At 58.2% G+C, this 20,279-nt stretch overlaps 3 protein-coding genes across 3 annotated transcripts; 2 read left to right on the forward strand and 1 right to left on the reverse strand.

Annotated features, from left to right (window-relative positions):
* Positions 1-517: 517 nt before the first annotated feature.
* On the reverse strand, positions 518-6,336 carry BJ171DRAFT_121674 (uncharacterized protein; the record flags this gene model as incomplete). Its single annotated transcript, XM_053105561.1, has 3 exons — positions 518-4,228; positions 4,501-5,064; positions 6,030-6,336. Coding segments are annotated over 3 exons (4,563 nt in total), but the record flags the coding sequence as incomplete, so codon positions are not given.
* A 346-nt stretch (positions 6,337-6,682) lies between these two features.
* BJ171DRAFT_506741 (uncharacterized protein) lies at positions 6,683-14,917 on the forward strand. The gene is made up of 23 exons (XM_053111152.1): positions 6,683-6,946; positions 7,061-7,182; positions 7,440-7,524; positions 7,804-7,881; positions 7,981-8,041; positions 8,273-8,481; positions 8,608-8,888; positions 9,188-9,459; positions 9,612-9,710; positions 9,865-10,069; positions 10,244-10,399; positions 10,619-10,727; positions 10,836-10,915; positions 11,092-11,174; positions 11,275-11,773; positions 11,933-12,066; positions 12,289-12,411; positions 12,573-12,671; positions 12,873-12,975; positions 13,150-13,762; positions 13,906-14,151; positions 14,366-14,561; positions 14,663-14,917. Exons 1-23 carry the CDS (start codon positions 6,779-6,781, stop codon positions 14,770-14,772), a joined length of 4,131 nt encoding a protein of 1,376 aa, XP_052966328.1. The 5' UTR covers positions 6,683-6,778; the 3' UTR covers positions 14,773-14,917.
* Positions 14,918-15,148: 231 nt separating this feature from the next.
* Positions 15,149-19,351, forward strand: BJ171DRAFT_121770 (male sterility protein-domain-containing protein; the record flags this gene model as incomplete). The annotated part of the gene is made up of 11 exons (XM_053105562.1): positions 15,149-15,641; positions 15,819-15,878; positions 16,006-16,178; positions 16,320-16,332; positions 16,464-16,542; positions 16,618-16,767; positions 16,839-17,015; positions 17,083-17,411; positions 17,518-18,860; positions 19,001-19,193; positions 19,319-19,351. Coding segments are annotated over exons 1-11 (2,957 nt in total), but the record flags the coding sequence as incomplete, so codon positions are not given.
* Between the last annotated feature and the right edge of the window lie 928 nt (positions 19,352-20,279).

Below are 20,279 nucleotides of genomic sequence, written 5' to 3' on the forward strand. Positions count from 1 at the left end.
GACCAGCCGGCGGACTGCGACGAAGCGATCACCGGACGCTTTCGAGCCAGCGGTGGTGCTGGCGCTGGGGTTCATGCATGAGTTCCTGAATACCCTATATTCCGTATGAGGCTGACAGCAGAGGCAAACACAAACAGCTGCGAGGAAAACCGAAAATGAAGAAAATAGAAGCGAAGAGAACCAAGGGAGAGGACGAAAGGGCAAATAGAGCAGTGATAGAGAGGAGAGGAGAGAGAAGGCTGAGTGGTAGAGACATGCAACAATCGGTGATACGGAATCGGGTGGACCAAAAGGGTTTGACAGCAGCCGGCCTCTCCGCAAAATGGATGATGCTTTCGCTGGAAGGGAAGATCAACAAGAGATAATACAGGCCGCTGCTGTGACGCTTTTGGGTAGGAGAGGAGTGGAGCTGCACTACTTGATGGTCGAGCTCAGGGGGCGGCAGTCCAGACGAGGAGGGGAGGGTGCAAAATTACAGAGACGACATCGACGCCCTTGATCCTGGCACTGCAAAGAGATCGTCAAAGCAGCCGGGATTACTTGCGCCGCAGCGTCCACCACTTGCGCTTGTCGTTCGAAGGCGTGTCGTTGAGGGAGGGCATGCTCTGCTTGCGCGAAACGCCCGACTGAGCCTCTGAGGCCCCGCTTCGGTCGCTCGCCTTGGAGAGGTTGCGGGGGAGAGTCGAGATCTCGGTTGGGGCCTGGTCCGAGAGCATAAAGGGCCGTCGGGCCGACTCGGAGAGCCCACCGTCGCCTCCATCGGCAGGGATGGATGGAAGCGGGTGGTGGCCCTTGGAGATCTTGCGTCCGTTCGAGGACATGTTCACCGCCATGGACGACATCGAGGTCGAGTGCATCAGCTGGCTCAGATGCGACAGACTTTGCTTGCGAGGCTGGCCCAAGCCCTTGCGTCCCCAGTTCTCGAACAGCGAAATGAGATCATCGACCTTGGTCGACTCTGGCTCGGGCAGCTCAGCTGTAGTCGTGCCACTGAGCGTGGACGAGGCCGAGCGCTGGCTGATCCAGCTGTGGTCACCATGGATTTGCTGTCGGTGCTGCTGCTGTTGCTGTTGCGGCGGGTGGGGCGAGCTCGGCGACGACTTGACTCGGCTTGGGGGCACTGGGGCAATGGGCGATGGTGGAGTCGGAAGCGAAGTCGTCGATGCGGAAAAGTGAAAGACTCCATCGCCGCTCTTGAGACGGGCGACCTTGAGCCGCTTTAGGGTGCCAAAGAGCCCGCCTCGGGACTCGGGCCGTTCGGGCGAGTCGCTCGGTGACGGATCGCTCTTGGGCGTCCTTCCCAGTGTGCCGGGGGCAGAGACCGTGGTCATGACCTGCTCGGACATGGTGCGCTCGACATTGGGCACGGCGGGAGGCTCCTCCGGGTCGTTGGCTGCCATGGGCAGGGGCGTCGACGCTCGGTTGGGCCGCGCTGGAGGGGTGGCCGGCCGCTCGATTTCGGCGCTGAATCGCTTGTATCCAGAGCGCAGCGATGACTGGGATGCCTTGACAAGGACCAAGTGAGTGGGGTCCACGGGGAGCACCGGCGTTGAGGCGTTCGATCGCTCGATAAAGGTGAGGTTGGATCCTCGGCGGGAATGCTGCCGGCCGAGGTTGGGTTCTTCGCCGATGATCTCAAAGAGCGCCTCGGGGACGACCGGGCGCTTGGTGTCGACCGACATCGCAGCCGGCGAGGCGGGAGTCCGCGGAAGAGAGGCGGCGAATATCGCAGTTGCCGCTGAAGCCGTGGAATCGGTGCGAAGCGGGGCCACAGGAGTTCCATCACCCCGGAATGCACCGTCACGGATATCAAGCTTGGCAAGGGCAGGGCCAACGCTCGCGACAGGGGCTGGGAGATCCTGCAGAGGATCCGAAAGTTGGCCGGAGGCATCGGCGATTTCGTCCTCTTCTTCTTCTCTTCCTCGCCCTTCTTCCGCTTCTTCTTCTTCTTCTTCTCTTCCTCGCCCTTCTTCCGCTTCTTCTTCTTCTTCTTCATGGAGCACAGGTTGGACCTCAACGATGTACTGAGAAAGCACGGGACGGCTGGTGCTCTGGGGGGACTCGATGTCGATCCAGCCCTCGTCGTCGGCATCGTTGGGCGATGCGGGCGGTGGAGCTTCGCCCACGCTGCCGACGCTGCTGGCATTCTCGAGAATCATGCCGCTCTGGGACAAATGGTCGTCGTGGTTTGCGGGAGTGATGTCGTTGTCCTCGACGATGCGCGGCACGCCCAGGAGCGAATTAAGGTGTACCGAGGTGTTCTCGTCGATCCGGATGATGCGCTCGACCCCTTCATCAACCGAGGTGATCTTGATGTCGATGGGCTTGGTGACGGGAATCATGGTGTTGGCCTTGATCATCTCGGCAGTGCTAGGGTCCTCGCCATTGGCGACCAAGGCCAGTCGGTCCAGATGTAACGACGAGCGATATACGCGGAAGGATGTGCTGATGCGATGAGGGCGGGCTGGCAGGTTGGCGACGGGGCTTTCTTCGCTTGGACCCTCCTCGATCGTGTCGATCTTGTGGTGATCGGACGGCACGAAGGGGATCGAGGCGCGGTTGAGACGCTGGGCTGGAACTGTAAGATTGGACGGCCGCCTGCCGCTCGCAGACGAGACCTTCCGCATGGGCACCGGGCTGAAGGTCTCGCCGACGATGCTCTTGCGATTCGGGCTGTTGTTGGCAACCACGGCGACGAGCTGGTCGGCCAAAACATCGTAGACCGACGCTCGCTTGGGCTCCAGGCTGTCTCCGTACCGCGACGTCCTCTTGGGCTCCAGAGTGTCTCCGTACCGTGACACCCTTCGCGCCGACATGCGGCTCTTGCGGCGATCACCTTGGCTGCCTTGCGAGTAGGAGCGTGACTTGCGGTTCTCGGCGCCGAGACCGAGCCCGTGCGGCGGCACGGCATAAAAGTCCTCGTCCACAATCTCGCTAAGAGCAGCTGCATAGGCGCGACTGATTCGCTTGGCATAGCGCGAGGTGCGCTTGGCAGAGTTGGCGGTGCCGGACTTGTCCCGGCTCTGGACAATTGGGCGCTTCCGGCGGCTGATGGTGCCGGGCATGGCAAAGGGGTTGGACTCGCCGTGGGATCGTACGCTGTCGCTGCCGGGCGTCTGGCTTCGCTGGGTGACCTTGCGGGTGATGGTCGGGGTGCGCGAGAGGTTGGTTGATGAGTCGCCAATGCCGAACGGGTTGGATTCGTTCACAGTGTTCGGGCCAGCGGCCAAATCGGTGCCATTGGGGGCCCGCTTCTGGCGCACGCGCTTGAGCGTCTCGGCGAGATAGCGCTCGTCCGGCTCGGGCGTGTTGGAGGTCTGGGTGTCGGCAGCAGGGACAGCGGCGGCCTGAGGCTGGGATATCGAACTGGCGATCGACGAGACACGCTCCATCGCAACGGACTCTTGGGAAGGACGGACGTCATGCACAGCCAGGCGCGGGGTGGGAGCGGCAATCTCGGCTTGGGGCTGGGTGGCGACGACCGACGGAGGAATGTCGGGGACTTCGCTAGGAAGGCCGGCGCGGGTGTCATCGTCCAGCTTGGAGGCCGTGTTGGTGCGGCCCAGCACGATGTCTCGGAGCGCCTTCATGGTCGTCAGGGGCTGGAGGACCCAGTTGTCCAAGACAGGCTTCTCCATGCCAACGTCTTCCCACTGCGAGTCCTCCGATGTGTCCGAGGGAACGCGCTGCCCAGCATCGGCCTCTGCACCAGCAGCGCCATTGCCAGCTTGCAGCTCGTCCTTGTGGGCCTCCTGCAGCTCGTGCTCCCTCATAAACTCGGCCTGCTCAAGCTCGTAGAGGCGTTGCTGTTCGAGGAAGAGCCGGGTCTGTCGCTCAAGCTTCTTCTTGAGCAGCTTGGCTCGCCCGTGCGAGTTGTCGATGATCTGGGCTGGAAAGCTTTCGTACTGGTACTCGCCCGACTCACGCACCGGCTTCCGCGCGCGACCCACAGGGGGATAGCTACGCGAATCGGTGGTGAGGGTCGAGACACGCCTGCCGTCGCGAGCACGCTCGTCCTCGTCGTCAGAGGGAGGATATGGGTTGAAGTGGCTGAACACGGAGCTGAACGAGTCGATCCGGCGCAGACCTGGAGCGTGGTAAACAAGGGTTCTTCGGCGACGGCCACTCGAGTTGTGGCTCTTGCGCCGCTGTTTCTGGTTGTCCGAGTATGCCTGGAGCTGCTGGGCGAGAGTCGATGAGACTTCGAAGGCCTGGGGCCGTGGGACACCTGTGGAGGGGAGGGCAGAGGGAACCGTCAAGAACCGAGGCGAGATCGAAGCAGTTGGATGGGATGCACGGCAACGGAGACACTGGGAGATTGAGGGTGTGGCTCCTGCGATACACCGCGTGCTCCCAAAGAGCATGGAAGCATGGATGGGCGGCTGATACAAGGGATATCGAAAGGGAGACCCAAGGGACACAGCGACACGATAGTCGAGCCAACGAGTGTCGCGATGCTTGAGCGGGCACTGCGGGAGACGGTGGGACACGGATACTTACGCTTGTTGCTCCAGTCGCGAGCCATGGCGGGGACGTCGGGCACAGGCGGGGCATCAAAGAACTTGTCTTCCTCATGGTCGGTATGGAGCGAGGGCTCATATGTCCAGGACGTGGCACCGGTCTGCGACGGAATGCGAGCCATGGGTGTCGTGGGGACCGAGGGCTCGGGCAGCGGCTTGCTGCTCCAGCCGGGCGAGTCGTGGTGCTGATCGGCGTAGATGCGGACTTGTGCGGGGATCTGCGAGGCCGATACGCCCGAGGAGGTTCGGCTTCGTCCGCCATGGTTGTAGACAATGGATTTTCGATGTGCAGAGTGACTGCTGAAGGATTTTCTATGGTGTGAAGAAGCAGCGGAGCGTCTATGTGGGTTGCTTTGGCTGGAGACTGCTTTGGGGGGCTGCGAGAGGTCTAGGCGGGAGGTGGAGCGGCCATTCTGCTGTTGGTCGTCCTTGGACTGTCGCTTGGACGATATCTTTTGTTTTAAGGAGGAGACGAGTCTGCCGAATTTTGATGAGGACATTCTAGTGTTGGGTTGCTGTTCTGGAGCCGCAGGTGGATCCACGACTGCGGACGATTGAGATAACAGAGGCGGATGGGATGGAGGGCACACAGCAGGTGGGGATGATTGGGTCGTGACGGTTGATTGGACCGAAGGTACCAAGCGCAGCGAGGGCGAGGAAAGCGTGGGGTGAAGAGGTGTTGGCGAGCGACCGCCGACGGGAGGGCGCAGATGGGGAGGTGATTGTCGCACGGCAGAGGTATGGCGATATGGCGGGGGTTGGGGACGGGAGGGAAGTTGGGTGGAAGGAAATGGAAGCGCAAGCGGGGGTTGGCAGACGGGAGGGGGTTGCGAGCCAGGACGATATCGATGCGAGGATAGAAAGAAGGATGCATTTGATGGTTGGCGAGAGCAAGCGAGTTGAAGTGCGTCCACGGGCGGATGCGGATGAAGGACAGCGTGTTGGTGAAAGTCGGGTCGTTGGCGGGACGTTGATCGTTGCCGTTGGCGGCGACGGCGACCAGAGCGGCGTTGTTGGTGAGGGTGAGGTTGTGGTTGTTGATGAGAGTGAGGTTGTGGTTGCGGTTGTGGGCGAGGTGAGTCCAGCACACCCGCGATAGGATAAGCAGACATGTCCGACGCCGGCCAGGATTGTTGGTTTCCCATGGTTGCGGTTGATGCAAGGTGCCGGGGAGTATCGGAATTGCCAGAGGACCGAGTTGGGAAGAAAGGACACAGAAGTCCAGGCAAAAGGGAACAGATGGACGGCAGAGGGAGACGGATTCGGTGAGCAGACAGAACAAATCAGATGAGCCGAGCGACGGGCCGGGTGACGAGCCAGGCGATATACCGGGCGATATACCGAGCGATGCGCCGGGGCGGGGGGGGGCACATTGCGAGACAGACGATGCGGTGGGTGAGCCAGGCGGCGTGCAAGATGGGTGCAAGGCCGGACATTTGCCACGAGGAGTCCTCTGTGGGAGCGGCAAACCATGTCCGGGGGCAAGGATGTTCGGGCAACAAGACATACCGAGGAGGGGATGGAGATGGGGGTTGAGGGATCGCCCGGTAGTTGTTAAGTTGCGATTGGTAGGCTGTGATGGGTGGGCTGTGATGGGTAGGTTGTGATTGGTAGATTGTGATTTATCGATTGAATCGGCGACGGCGTTGGATAAGCACTCGAATCGACGGCGTTGAATGAACAGTCGGATCGACGGTGTTGAGTGAACAGTTGAATCGATGGATTCAACCACGTTCCGCAGCAGCTGTGGAGCAGCAGCAGCTCTATGTGGAGGATGCCCGCGGAAGGCGATGAGGACTTCTGGAGGGAGGCGAGCAGGATCGATGAGGGCAAAGGAGACGAACGACGGCGGGGGGACCAACAGCTATTTCGGGCAGCAGCGACTGTGCACTGTCACTGTGGCGCTGTCGCTGTGCACTGTCACTGTGCTGCTGCCACTGTGCTGCTGTCACTGTGATTGCTGTACTGTGATTGCTGTCACTGTGCCCCATTGTGCTGCTGACCCTGCTTGCACTGCGCCGTCGCACAGCCTCTCTCGCCGCGCACCATGTCGCACACGCTTCCCGTGTCCATCGCACGTGACATTGCACGTGACTATGCCAGGGTTGGCTCTCAAATCCCGTCCTCCACAACCACAACCGTCACAACCACAACCACAATCACAACCACAACCTCAACACCCAACACCAGCACCGGCACCGGCCCAACGCTATCACCAACACCATCGCCAACACCGGCCAACACTGGTCCGTCCCGCCATGTCCTCGTCGCTGGCCGTGCCCCTGGCCATCTGGAACAGCATTCCAAACTCGCTCGTCACCCGTGCCCTGGCCTCCGACGATGGCCAGACCGTGCTCGCTGCTCTCGAGTCGGGCTATCTGTGGCTCTATACCTTCCACGCAATCGACTCGTCCAATACCCCGCAAGTGCGTCTCATTATTGCGCTCCCTGCTGAGTCCGCCATGCTCGTGCTCCGTGAGCTTCAAGGACGGGCCTGGGGGCCATCGCGCTCACCGTCTCCATTCTTCCGGCTTTTCCAGCTACGTCCCCGCATCATGCTGATGGGCCACAGATCCGCCATCGCCGCCATGACCCTCATTCGGTTCGAGATTGACTGCGTCCCCACCCGCGAAAACGTCGCCATCACAGCTTCAGAAGACGGGTAAATATCGTGTGCCGTGTTGCATATCCGGATATTGCCTCTGGGCATGCGCTCGATGCTGGATTCGAGCTCTCCATCCACCCACCCACACCAACAAGCGACAAGCGACAAGCGCATGTGCCGGTCATCAGGAACCGCATCAACCTCGAGCCCGGCACCTCGGTTGCAACTGCGGCCACATATGCGATTCGAGTTATTGGGCGCCACATCGGCTTCTCCGCAATCTCTTGCTGATGGTCCACATTTGGGTTTCACAGCGAAGCAGCAATGTGGGATCTGGAGGACGGCCGCTGTCTCGCCGTCAACACCAACGCGTTCCCGGGCATCCCAACTGCTCTCAAAGTACGTTCCCTGTCCGCAGTGCATCGTGGACGACTGGGAGATGACGGGGATGGTGTTTCTCATAGCAGCCCAGCATGGACCGGACAATGCATCGCAGCAGGCTCTCGGCTCTGTCGTTGTATCCAACATCTGCTGGATAGATTCGATCGACTCGGCCGGCCTTGGACGCTGGTTTCCCGCATTATGTGCACTCTCCCGTCGCGGCATCCAGGACGGCGCTAATTCCAATTCCAATTCCAACTGACTCAATAACTCGCCTGTGGACTTGTCGATTCGCAGCTGTCTTCGTCCGGCAAGGTCGTATTCTGCGGGGGCTGCTCCAACGACATTACCGTGCTCGGCACGGATACCCTCGAGGTAAGCACCCAGCGCCGCTGTCGTCACTGTCCGCACGGCATCGATGGATGCGCTGTTGGCAGGCATAGATTGCATCCGTGACCCTGCATTGGCTTCCAGATTATCAAAACATCCAATCTCTACGACAACTGGACCAGCTCCATTTGCTCATGCTACACAGGTTGGTCCGTTGCTGTTGACTTTGGTGGCTTCTCCGCATTTGCTTGCCACATATTCGCTGGTGCAACCACATTATCTCGAATCCAATCGCCAGCCACTAACGGCACATTGCTTGAAACGGCTGGGTGCTCGCTATTGAATGTCTGGCCACTGGATCAACGTCCGCGATGCAACAATCACATCGCCCCCCCCCATTCGACTATCCCCTCGCCGATTCATCCACATTCCACAGAGACAAAGGGAGTCGAGCGGGTGTTCTCGATCACGTTCGACGGCTGGCTGTGCACCATTCTGTTCGACGAGAACAAGGGCGAATTCCAGACCGATTCCATCAACAAGGTCAAGATCGAGTATGCCTCGGCAGTAGCCCCCGCCTTCTCCATCGAAATCAATCCGTTCGACCGGAACATTCTCTTTTGTCTGCAGAGAAAATCGTGCTGTGTAAGTGGTCGCGAGCGCTGCCGTCGCCGTGTTTGCCCAAGGAGCGGCCATCAGACCCCGGCCGCCATCGCCGATCAGATTCAGCGGCTGTTTCTGTGAGCTTACTCCAGGTTCGGCACCAACCAGGTCTATGGAATCAAGCAGAATGCCCTCTCGTTCATCGATAACTTTGAGTGTCCACAGCCAGGACAGTTTTGGATGGGCGCTCGTTTCCTGTCTGCACGGACGATCCTGCTCTGGACCAAGAACTCGAAGGCCTTTGTGTATTACCTTGGCAACGAAAAGGACATTCACCGAACGACCTCCAACCTGATTCCTCCCAATGCCATCGTCCTGGTCTCGGACGGCAGCACCACCATCTACGTCAATAGAGACAGCTTGCTGGACTATCTCGAGACACCGACAAAGTAGGTTGGCTCGGCCGCGAGCTCCCTGGTGCTTGGCGTCCACTGTTGGAACCGGTTCAAAGACGCAGTGTACCACATCGGTGGGCGTTTCTACGAACGACGCGAACGGTGCTTGCCGATGGAACCCTGAGTCCCGTGTGGACAACAGTCATGCTGCTCTCGCCCGGCGCTTGCTTGCATGTTTCTGGTGCACCCTCCCGCAATCTGACACCGTGCATTGCGCACGAGCCACACGTTGTCCATGAGTCTATCGACTCGCATCCGCTGACTCGAATCCTCCATCCAATGCCTGTCGACAGCACCAAGGTCCTGGTGGCAGCCTTTGAAGGCACTTCCGACGAGTACAATTCGGTCATGTGTCTCGTTCCGTCGGACCCGCACCACCCCAACTCGTGCCATTATCTTTTGTCGTTCCGCAACACCCGATCCAAGTGCGACGACATTGACGTGTGGCCGTTTTGGGCGAGCAACATTGGGTCGAGAGTGGCTTTGGGCATCCAGGAGGCCCCCTATCTCGCGGCCGTCGGAAAAGCTGGACTCGAGCGCATCATTCAGTTTCGAGGTCCCAGAAGTAAGGCCCTCTCTTCCTAACTCGTGTGTTTGGACAGGCATTGTGTCGGGTTTGCAGGGACGACACATGCGATCCGAGCAGCGCCGGTGGCTGATTTGGATCACCGAGATTGTCCAACTGATCTCGTGCGGGGCTATTATCCGTGCCCTCAGCCGTTCGATTTTCGGCCATATGGCCCATCAAGCGCATTTCGCTGCTGGAGATCACCTCCATCACGCTCGTCATGGAAAAATACGTCGCCGTTGGACTGAGTAAGCCGAGAGTGGGCCTTGCGACGACGGTGGTTGTTGGGCTTTGGCCAGGAAGGAGAATGCAATATTCTGCATCTCTTCCAACATCGGATATCGTCGTGGCCTCTGATCGATGAACTTGTTGATTTTGCTCGGCTCTGGTCCCCGCCGGTAGACAACGGAAACATCCATATCTGTCTGGTCTCTGCGCCGTTCTTCCACAGCGTCGAAGATCTGGTCGAGCATCACAGCATCCGTATGCTCAAGGCACACACGGGATCCATCACCTGCCTGCACACTCCAAGTCTGAGCCTGACCCGAGGCAAGCACATCCTGTTCAGCGGCAGCGAGGACTCGACTGTCAAGGCATGGGACATCGAGTAAGTAGAGCCGAGGCGATGTTGCACATGGCCATTGCAGTTTTGCGTCAGTGGCATAGCCACGGAGAAAACTCGTGTGTTTGTCTACTGTACATGTTCTTGTGAATGTGAAGAAAGCGTCTCTTCCCATCCTCATGCTTTGGCTGACGCTGGTTTTGGTCGCATGCCAACCAGGACGGGACGATTGCTGGGCGACTTTATGAACCACACGCAGAGTGTCTTGACGCTGCTGGCGGTCCCGGAAGAGACGAAGCATCATATCCACCACAGCATTATCTCGATATCTGAAGACCACTCCGTCGCCGTGATTGACATTGAGGAGATGTATTGGTACGCATCGATCTGGCTGGCGAAGGGATGAAGCGGCTAGATGGCGGGCTTGTTTTACTGAGCCACCAGCGACCACTGCTCCTGTCCGTGTGTCTGAGACTGGGCGCTCATCTGCCCAACCCGGGCTGGCTCGCATGGACGCCCTGTCGCTCTTGCTGTGTCGCGGCTCAGGCTGATCAGCTAACTCTCCCGTTTCGTGCGCCTCTGCTGTCCGGCCAGCCTCTATCGCTTCTCGGGACATCCCTATCCGATCATGAACATTTACTTTCGCACTGCCGATGACTTTTTCATTGTTCAGTGCACCGACGGCTCGATACATGTGTGGCAGGTGCGTTTATGTGTGCGTGCACGTCTGGTGTTGTGGGTGCATGGCCCTGCCCTATCGAAATATCGACTGACGTCTGCCCGTGTGCGTGCGTGCGTGCGTACGTGGCAGCTGAAAACTGGGCACTTGGATCGTATCGAGAGCGGTCCCGTTGTCGATGATATTCTCGACGGCTGTGACAGCTCCATCAGGTAAGCTTATGTGATATAATCGCAACGGCTCAGCCTCGATGCGCAACACTTCTTCACTTGTGAGAGACAAATATGCTTGCGAGCGGAATCCTGTCCATGGTTTCGTGCTGCTTCAATGCTGGCCATGTTGCCGTTGAATCCTGGTGCTTTCCAACGCCTTTCGCTCGCCGTTGCAGTTGTCGCAAATATGGTCGTGACTACCAACTCGCCAGCATCAAACAAACCATATCCGCGTTCCCGATTCACAGCACCGATAAGGGTGAGTTGTCGGATGCCGCTGCGGCTGGATGTGTGAGCAACGGCGTACGCCAGGATGCTGATCGTAGCGCATCTTTATGGCCATTGGCGCCGGCTTTCAGCACCGCCCCCGGTCCTGGTGTTCCTCGTGAACGTCAAGCGCCTTGCCAACGACATCTACAGCAGCCAATGCACTCTCAGCCCGCCAAGCTCCCCGATCCATCGACACAACCGATCGAGGACTGCCACGGCGCGATCCGGGAGCGAGGATCTGGGCCAAAAGTTGCCCAACCGCGCAGCCTCTCCAAACAAACAAATCACGGAAATGTTCAAGCCCATGATCGACAAGGTCAAGATCATGGTCGAGAGTGTCGCCTCGTCCGCGGCTACACCCACGGGCGCACGCACCCCCGTCGAAGACACATCCAACTCTCTGCCGCAAAAGGAAGCCGAAGTCACGATCAGCGAGCCCGTCAGTCAGACGACGCTGGACTGGGGTATTCTTCAGGCCGTGTTTTCCTCGCTGCTGTCCTGGGGGTTTGAGGGCGGCGTCGACGGCATTTGCGTGAGCAAGTTTGGCCTCTTGCCACCCCAACCCTCGGTCGCGTTTGGGTTCAGAGGGTAAGACGAACGACCGACTGGCCGACCGACTGGCCGACCGACTGGCCGACCGACTGACCGACTGGCCAACTCACCGGGGCAACGCCAGTCTCTATCGCGATGGTGGAGAATCTGCTGTCACTGACGCTGCCTCTCCCTCTCCGATTCTCAATTGGCTAGGACGAACGGATTCCTGTCCATCTTGGCCCCAAACTCTGGTATTCCGTCGCAGGACTGGAGGGTCTCACCGACAATCAGCGCATCGCGGCTGCTGATGATCCTATCTTTGGTTCGCACGGTCTTGTCGATGAAGGGTGAGTCTCGATCAAGCTCGCTCGTCCGACACAACAGCAGCGGTCTCTCGTTGCGTGCGCGCTGGAAGGCTGTCGTGCCAGACATTTGCCTCTCTCCATAATTAATTATGAAGAGCCCCAAGAAGAGGGAATGGGGCGGTGATGGGATCGTTCCTTGAAGCGCATCTTGCTTCGATCCGGCAGTGTCCACGACTGACATGCCCCCCGTTCCTCGTCGCTCAGGTCTGGAAGAAGATGCCATTGCCGTTATTACCTACTATGGCGCAACCCTTCCCCACAGCATCGGATCTCGGTTCAAGTTTCCTTCATTCTCATACCTCGCTCGGTTCTGGCAGGACCCCGTGGGTGAGGACTCGGTCATTCCGTCGATCATCGCACCGAATCCACGATCCGTCTGGCTATGATGGGCCATCATGCCTCTGCGCCATCCGACACCGTCTCTGAAATGGATCAGAGGTCGTCGAATGTCTAATCTCTCGCCTTACTCACTCTTCGGATCGCACCAGCCGACATTCAGCAGGCCGCTCGGAGTCTTTTCAATATGGCCCTCAGCAAAATGCCCGAGGAAGAGCGCCAGTCCGTCATCAACTACTGGAAGTCGTATCGTAAGTCTAACCTCGGGTTCTCAGAGACGAATGTGAAACATATACGCTGGGTGCTGCGACGAGAGCGGGAGGAGCGGCCCTCTCCCCTTTGCATGGAAAGAAACGAGATTCTATTGTACTTGACGTATCCGACATACACCTTGTCGCTGTTTTTCTGACCTGATCCTGCCCTGCATCCTGGCATCGACCGCCTTTGTCCAGTCCCAGTGTCGTATACGCCCCCCAGGAAGGAAAAGACAAACATGCGATGCGCAATCATCATGGGGATCCTTGGCGTTCATTTCCCCAACGCATTTACCCAGAGGTTTGTGCAGTCTCTGCAGTTCGTCCGGCTGTCTCGTCTACCAATATTGTAACCGCCACTCCTAACCCCACGATATCAGAAACAGTTTCACTAATAATCGCAGCACAACTGTGCATATGTCGCCGATTGCACAACTCTCACGAGATATCTCTACTGCATTTGCGTATCGGACAGGATCTGCAAGGATGTTGCCGAGTCGCTCGACATTGCCCTCCGAGACGACCAGAAGAGCCACATTGCGTACCGCATTGCCGCCGTCGAGATCATTGGCCACGGCTTCACGACGTGGGAGCCCCATATCAACGGGTCGGCGGTCCTCCGAGGCATCATAGCACTGACGGGGCTCGGGATCGCTCCTGCCCCGAGCCCCGTGTCTAGTGGCGCTGTCCAGAGCACGCTTGTGGTGCCGGGCGGGTCGATAGTTCGAAGTGGCTCCTCCAAGTCCCTGAGCGCCTCGACCAGCCTCAAAACAACCCTCGCCGGCGGCAACAGTAGCTCAACGAATATTCCATCGCCATCAGGGCCGTCGTCTCAGCCACAGCCTCAGCCTCAGCAACAACAGCAACAGTCACAGCCGCAAGCTCAATTGCAATCGCAACCGCAATCGCAACCACAACCGCAGGCTCCACCTACACCGCTCATGGTGATTGCGAGACAGGCCATAATCCAGATTGCCTCGGCAAACACGCCACTGTTTATATCGACAGTCACCTTTGATTTGGTCCACTCCAAGAGCATCGAAGAGCGATCGGCTGGCCTGAAACTGCTTGGAATGTTTATCGCAAGGGTAAGCGTGTTTGCGGAAAGGAGGGAGCAAGGAAGGTTGCTTTGTGAGCACCAGTCATAGGCAATGTCGGACGCTGCCCTCTGAATTTGATCTGTGGGTCTGGGCAGTTCGACATTCACACACGACCTCGCTCAACCCTGTAGAAACCGTCGATCCTCTATGCTCACTTGACTCGAATCGCCGAAGCCATGGTCAAGTCTCTGGATCCGAACCAGCCAGTGATGCGTGACGCTCTGCAGCCCATCGTGACCTTCAACTTTGCAGAATTGGTCAGGACCTATCCAAACGTCTCTTTTCACGCTGGAACTCAGCGACTGGCCGTGGGCACCACCGAGGGCGTCAGCGTTGTGTACGACTTTAAAACGGCCACCAAGGTTCAAATTCTGGAGGTACGGCGGATGCCATGGATGCGCAGAGCCAGCAAGCGGTGTGGTGATGGGCAAACGGAGGACGAGAACTCGATCGCATCCAGCCACCAACTTGCATAGCCCCGCCACTTGCATATCCATCGACGGCAAGCACAAAGCTGACCCGTTGTGCGTGGAGGGGGGCCGACAACGGCACTAACTCCAATGTCCTCGTCTGACTTTATCTGGTCCTTAGGGACACGCTCGCCCCGTGACCGCTGTTTCGTATTCGCCCGACGGCAAGATGATTGCAACGTTCTCGATCGAAGAAGGTTCTGTGAGGATATGGCAGCCCTCGTCCGGATTCTTGGGCATCTCGGCGGCACTGGCTTCTGTTGGTGCCGTCAGCCAAATGAAGAGTTTCCGGACTTTTAATGTGGGATCCCCAGAGGGTGAGTGCCGTTACTTTGAGTGCCCGGGGTGCAGGAGGAAAGGCTCTTTTCGCCGATACTGATCTGTTGCTTTATCGTGTGGCTAAATCGTCCTCATCCAGGGGCGGCGTTGCTGACCGATGTCCTCCACGAAGTCAAGCTCGACTGGGTCTCTGACCGAACGGTCAAGCTGAGGAGTATCAAGGAGCTGGAACTGTCGTTTACAGTCTAGGCTGCACGTTTGAGATGTGCGAACGAGGTGTGCATCTTTGAGTCGTGGCGATCCGCAAGTGCAGAGCGCAAACACAGAAACAATAAATCAAACAGAACGAAGATGCCAGAGAGGCCTGGACTCTTCAGATCCATTCTTTATAGAATATCCCGGCCGCATGTCGTCGATGGCGATCGTGAGATTGTGATGCTCGCTAAGCCTCCCACAACAATCGACTGCATACTGCCTCGCACAGAGACTCCTTCCATCCGAGCTCGCTGGCATGCATGTCTGGCAGACCATGGAATCGGCGCGGCTTGTTGGCCACCCGATTCGAACCAGACACGACATTCTCCACAACAACGGCGCCTTCAGCTTTCGCCCCTTTGCCCCTCGCCCCTTGGCTCCTTGCCATCTGCCTGTGCCTGTTCCTCGCCGACAGCATCCCGCTGCCGTTGTCTCCCCTGCCGACTTGGCTCCGACATGGTCGTCAGCACCCACGACTCGGACGACATACTCGGCATCGAGGTCCAGCCCATCGAGTCGATGGAGGAGGATGCCGAGATGGTCGAGGTGTCCACAGTCGAGCCCGAACCTGTTCAGCCCGAACCAGCTCTGCCCGCCGACCCCTTCGACCCTTGGGCGCACCCTGTCGAATGTCTCATCCGGATGGCCCGCGACGAGCCCGATGCCCTCTGCATCAACACCTACGAGAGCGGCGAGTCCGTGCGCTACTCATACCGCGATGTGTGGAAACATGCATACTCAATCGCCCAGGCTCTCAAGGCGCTTCCTGGCTGGAACGACGACGGCCACGATGCCGTCGGCACCTTCTGCGAAGGCGAGGCGCACTGGGTGTTCTTCTCGCTCGCCGTGTGGATGCTGGGCAAGTGAGTATCGGCCCAGATGCTGTGATTCGATCTGTCTGTTGCATGGTCCTGGCTGTGGATGTCGCTGCCACCAGTCCAGGGTCAGAAGGATTGGCTGTGGAATGTGCTGTGAGTGAGTCTCCCTCCAGGGATGACAGGCAATAGCCGTGGCTGGCTCACCCACGTATCCATCGACAGGAAAACCCTCAACTTTGGTCTCAACTGGCCATCGGCTGTCCGCAAGGCCATCTGTGCGAGGTATAGCATCAGCAGCGATGAGTCAAGGAGGCAGTCCGATTGTGGGTGGAGTCGACAGAGTGGGAGACTGGCCCACGATCGACAAAGCCGGGACTGACACACTCTCGACCACCATGGCACCCAACAGACACTCGGTCAAGTACATCCTTCACCACTACACCAAGCCTGGCCGCACCATAGGAGTGACGTTGGTGGACGGCGGCACTTTCCCGATGCTCAGCGAGGTCCCTGCTCCATCGCTCGAACTCTGCGAGCCACTCGATGATATCGTGGCAATCCAGTGTACCTCGGGAACAACTGGTACGTGGAATAGTCAGGAAGAACGGCAGAGCATGATGCCGGATGGTGGACAGCTTGGGGCATGACATGAAGCAAGAGGTTGTGCTGACGATGCATGTACAATCAATAACTCTGCTTCCTGCATCCCCGTCGCTCACACAGGCATCCCCAAATCGTGAGTTATCCTGTGGATTCTGATGTTGTGGATTCTGTTTCTGTGTCTACCTGATGCTTGTTCACAGTCACAATTGACCGCATCAACACTCGTGGACTGAATCCTTCTGTGTTTGATGTTGATGGTTGCAGTTTCAAGTTTGCACACACTGGAATGATCACAGGTCGAGCCTCTATTGGAATGCTGAAGAGTAGCGTTGGGCTTTTGCAGGTAACTATGCTTGACATCGAATATCGCATTAATACGTGGGCAATACTGGGTATACTGACAATTGATTATTTTTAGGCTCCATCCTTTGTGGCCACATTCGGCTCACTTCCTTGCGTTCTGAATCTTGGAGGATCTGTGTGGATTCCAAAGCCAACATTCCACGCAGTTGAGAGAGCCAACAACGTCGCCCAACTACTGATTGAAGATGTTTCCTTTATATACCTGGTAAGTAGCAGGAGAATGAGCCGGATATTTAGTATCTCGTTCCTAGCCTCAAGTTACTCATCGTCCCACAGACCCCCACATTCATGAAGTTGGTCATCAGCACCGCCGCTTCCCAGAGCCCGACCGTCAAATGGATGAAAACAAAGTGTATTGCGTTGGGGTCCGAGCATATTCCCATGAGTGTCATGCACATGACGAGGGAGAGATTCCCAAATGCCGAGATCCAGTCGGGATATGGATCGAGTGAGGTACAGTTCATCCGTTCACATTTCATCGCAATGTATTGCACGATCACTAAACAACACACCTCGCCAGGCAGCAGTTGTTGGTGCAATTTCATATATGCGGATCCCGAACAACAGCCCCATCCCAGAGAAGTTGGTCTACAAGCTGGCCAAGCCTGGGGTGCGCTGTCTCCTCTTTGACGAGGAGGGCAATATCGTTGATCAAAATGTCTCCAAGAGCGGGATCCTGGTCTTTGCCGTCGACCCCGACCATCCCGTCCGCAACCACCCCGACTTTGTCAACGCCGATCCCAACGACAGACTGGCCTCCTTTGGCTTCCTCAGCGACGGCTCGCCTCGTGTCTGCACCATGGACTGGGTCGAGATGATCAGCGAGAACGAGTTTACGGTCGTTGGAAGGTGAGTGCAATATCCCTGTGCCCACCGAGTGGTCTGTGCCCTCCTTCCACTGGTCCTCCGCCAATCCATCCCACACTCTGCTTCAACATGTCTCTCACACCTCCAGATTCGACCAGAAGATCAAGGTCAACGGTGTCTATGTCGACCTGAACCATCTCGAGGCCCTGGTCGTGCAGCACCTGAGCCACACCATCGCCGACTGTGCGTTTGTCCAGACCTCCGAGAAGAAGATCGTGATGCTGTATGTTCTCCAGGCCCGCCCCACGACCCGCACCGAGCCCAGCGACATCATCCGGATGACCCAGGATCTGCTTGCACTCGTCAACGTCTCCAAGGTGCCGATCCACAACTGCTTCCAGCTCGACGAGATCCCCATGACCGAGATTGGCAAGCGCGACCTCAAGAAGATCAAGTGGATCGCCGAGAACAACGATCTGCACCAAGGATCCGTTGTGTATCCCCGTCTCGCCCCCAGCGAGGCCCCGCTGTTTTGCATCGCGGCTGCAATCTCTAGCCTCGGCAGCCAGCTCCTCGGGATTCCCTCTCTCGACGGCCGCAACTACAGCATCAGCGGAGCTGGGTTTGACTCGCTGAGTGTCGGCCGCCTGGCCCTGGCAATCAAGGAAGAGTACGATGTCGAGATCTCGCCGATGATGCTGCTCTCGAACGGCCTGACGCCCCTCGATGTCGCCCAGCTGGTGATTGATCTCCAAGGCAACCACCCGCTGATGCCACCGACAGTCGACCTCGACCAGGAGGCCGCCCAGCTCGACGATGCGAGTGTGACGGCCGAGGGTCTCCCTCCACTTGTCTTTCCCGAGTCGCCTCGCGGCATCGTCCTGACGGGGGCCACTGGCTTCCTCGGATCGTTCCTGCTGTACGAGCTGGCTGCCAAGTACCCTGCTGCCAGGATCTACTGTCTGGTCCGAGCCGCGAGCGACCAGGCTGCCATAGACCGCATCTTTGAGACAGCCAGGAAGCTGATCCTCAACCCGCAGCAAACGCACTACCTCGTGAACAATGTCAAGCCGCGACTCGTTGGTGTCTGCGGCGATCTGTCGCTCGACCAGTGGGGACTGACCAACAAGCGATGGAAGAAGATCGGCAAGGAGACCGACATGGTTGTGCACTGCGGCGCCGAGGTGCACTGGCTCGACGACTATGAGGCGCTCAAGGGGCCGAATGTCCTGGGCACGGCGACGGCCCTGCGGCTGGCCACGACCCACCACCTGAAGCCGCTGCACTTCATCTCGGCGGTCGGAGCGATTCCCATGGCACGGGGTGCAAGGACGCCGCTCGAGGAGAGGGTGTATTCCAACTGGAACGTCTCTGGCGGGTATGCACAGACCAAGTGGGTCTCTGAGCAGCTGATCAACAAGGCACGATCGAGGGGAGTGCCTGCGACGATCATCCGACCATCGCTGATTGCAAGCGACAGTGTCTATGGAGGTGAGTCACTGGGTGTAATATGGCAATGTGGTGTGGTGGTGTGGTGGTGTGGTGGTGTGGTGGTGTGGTGGTGTGGTGGTGCAGCAGCTCATCTCAGCTCACTCTCACTCTCACTCTCACTCTCACTCTCACTCTCTCAGTGTGCCACTCGGACGACTACATCTGGCAGTATATCAAGGGATGCATCCGCATCGGAATCGCTCCCTCCAATGCCACCCCCGTGACCATCACCATGAATCCAGTCGACCATGTCGCCAAGGTGGTCGCTGCGATCGCAGCCTCCGAGGTGGCCCTGCCCAAGTTTGTGTTCCACATCAGCGACCCAGAGCGCAGGTGAGATGAGCGAGCGAGCCGAGTGGCAAGCAGTCAGGGAGGGCAGGATGAGTGCCATTCCTCGGCAGTCACTCACTCACCCACACCACCATCCCACACATCCTGTCCCTCGGCCCACCTCGCAGCGTCGTCACCGAGACCAAACTGTTCGAGATCGTCAATGCCTATGGCTGGCCCGTCATGTTCGAGACCCGCGAGCGATTCAAGGCCCTGCTTTACCGACCGTCGCTGCCCAACGGCTCGTCGATGCTGACGCTCATGCATCTGATCCTGAGCATGTCCTTCCTGGTCGACAACACCAACACCCGGTCGATCTATCCGGCCCTCGGTTCCCAGGCCGGGAGGATCGCCGGGCGAGGGCTGCTGTACTTGACCCACATCGGGTATCTGCCACCTCCTCTGAACCCTCCGTCGCCGCTGAGACCCGAGGAGCACCCGCGGCCCAACATCTTCCGTCCCGACACCCACAACTAGCTCGGTGGTGGAGGTCACTGCATGTTTGGCAGTGCCATTCATGGTGCATCCCATGCACAGCCATGGTCCTTCACTTGCACGGTGCCTCACAACTCCCTGACACACATTCCTGATCTATCGCTTCGGAGTCTGTGCACGATATCCAGTGCTTGCCGATGTGTCCCACTCTCACCCCGTCCACATACCCCGATGTCGCCCCAGTCGCCCTGTCGGCAATTGACTGTCTGTCCTGGTCAATATCACAGCCATCTTGGATTCTCCATGTGATTCCTCCGTCTGGTGCGAGTACTTGTGGACAGAGACATGACTGCTGATGCAACAGAGTGATTGGATTGGAGTGTAGATCGCCTGAACTTGATATTCGCCTGGACTGGCACGCTCTGGATGTGGAGTCACTCGAGACGACTGAAATCCCGCAGATTGTCCACCAGAGAACCCGGTGCGACGCAGGAAGGACTGGATACAAGAATATCAGCACCATCGAGACCATCTTGTCGTTGTGGTCCAGACGGTCTTCCCAGACGGCTCGGTTCTGGAGGGCCAGCTGCTTGAGGCGGTTGGGCAGGGTGATGAGCCCGCATCTGAGGTGCATCGCTCCATAGGATGTGTTCC

This window comes from Polychytrium aggregatum (genome assembly GCF_025602895.1).
Source record: "Polychytrium aggregatum strain JEL109 chromosome Unknown BJ171scaffold_20, whole genome shotgun sequence".
In the NCBI taxonomy this organism is placed as follows: domain Eukaryota; kingdom Fungi; phylum Chytridiomycota; class Chytridiomycetes; order Polychytriales; genus Polychytrium; species Polychytrium aggregatum.

Coding starts and splice junctions, on each gene's coding strand:
- BJ171DRAFT_506741 (XM_053111152.1), top strand. CDS start 6,779: ATGTCCTCGTCGCTGGCCGTGCCCCTGGCCATCTGGAACAGCATTCCA. Junction 8,042..8,272: donor CATTTGCTCATGCTACACAG/GTTGGTCCGTTG, acceptor CACATTCCACAG/AGACAAAGGGAGTCGAGCGG. Junction 12,976..13,149: donor CCCAACGCATTTACCCAGAG/GTTTGTGCAGTC, acceptor CGTATCGGACAG/GATCTGCAAGGATGTTGCCG.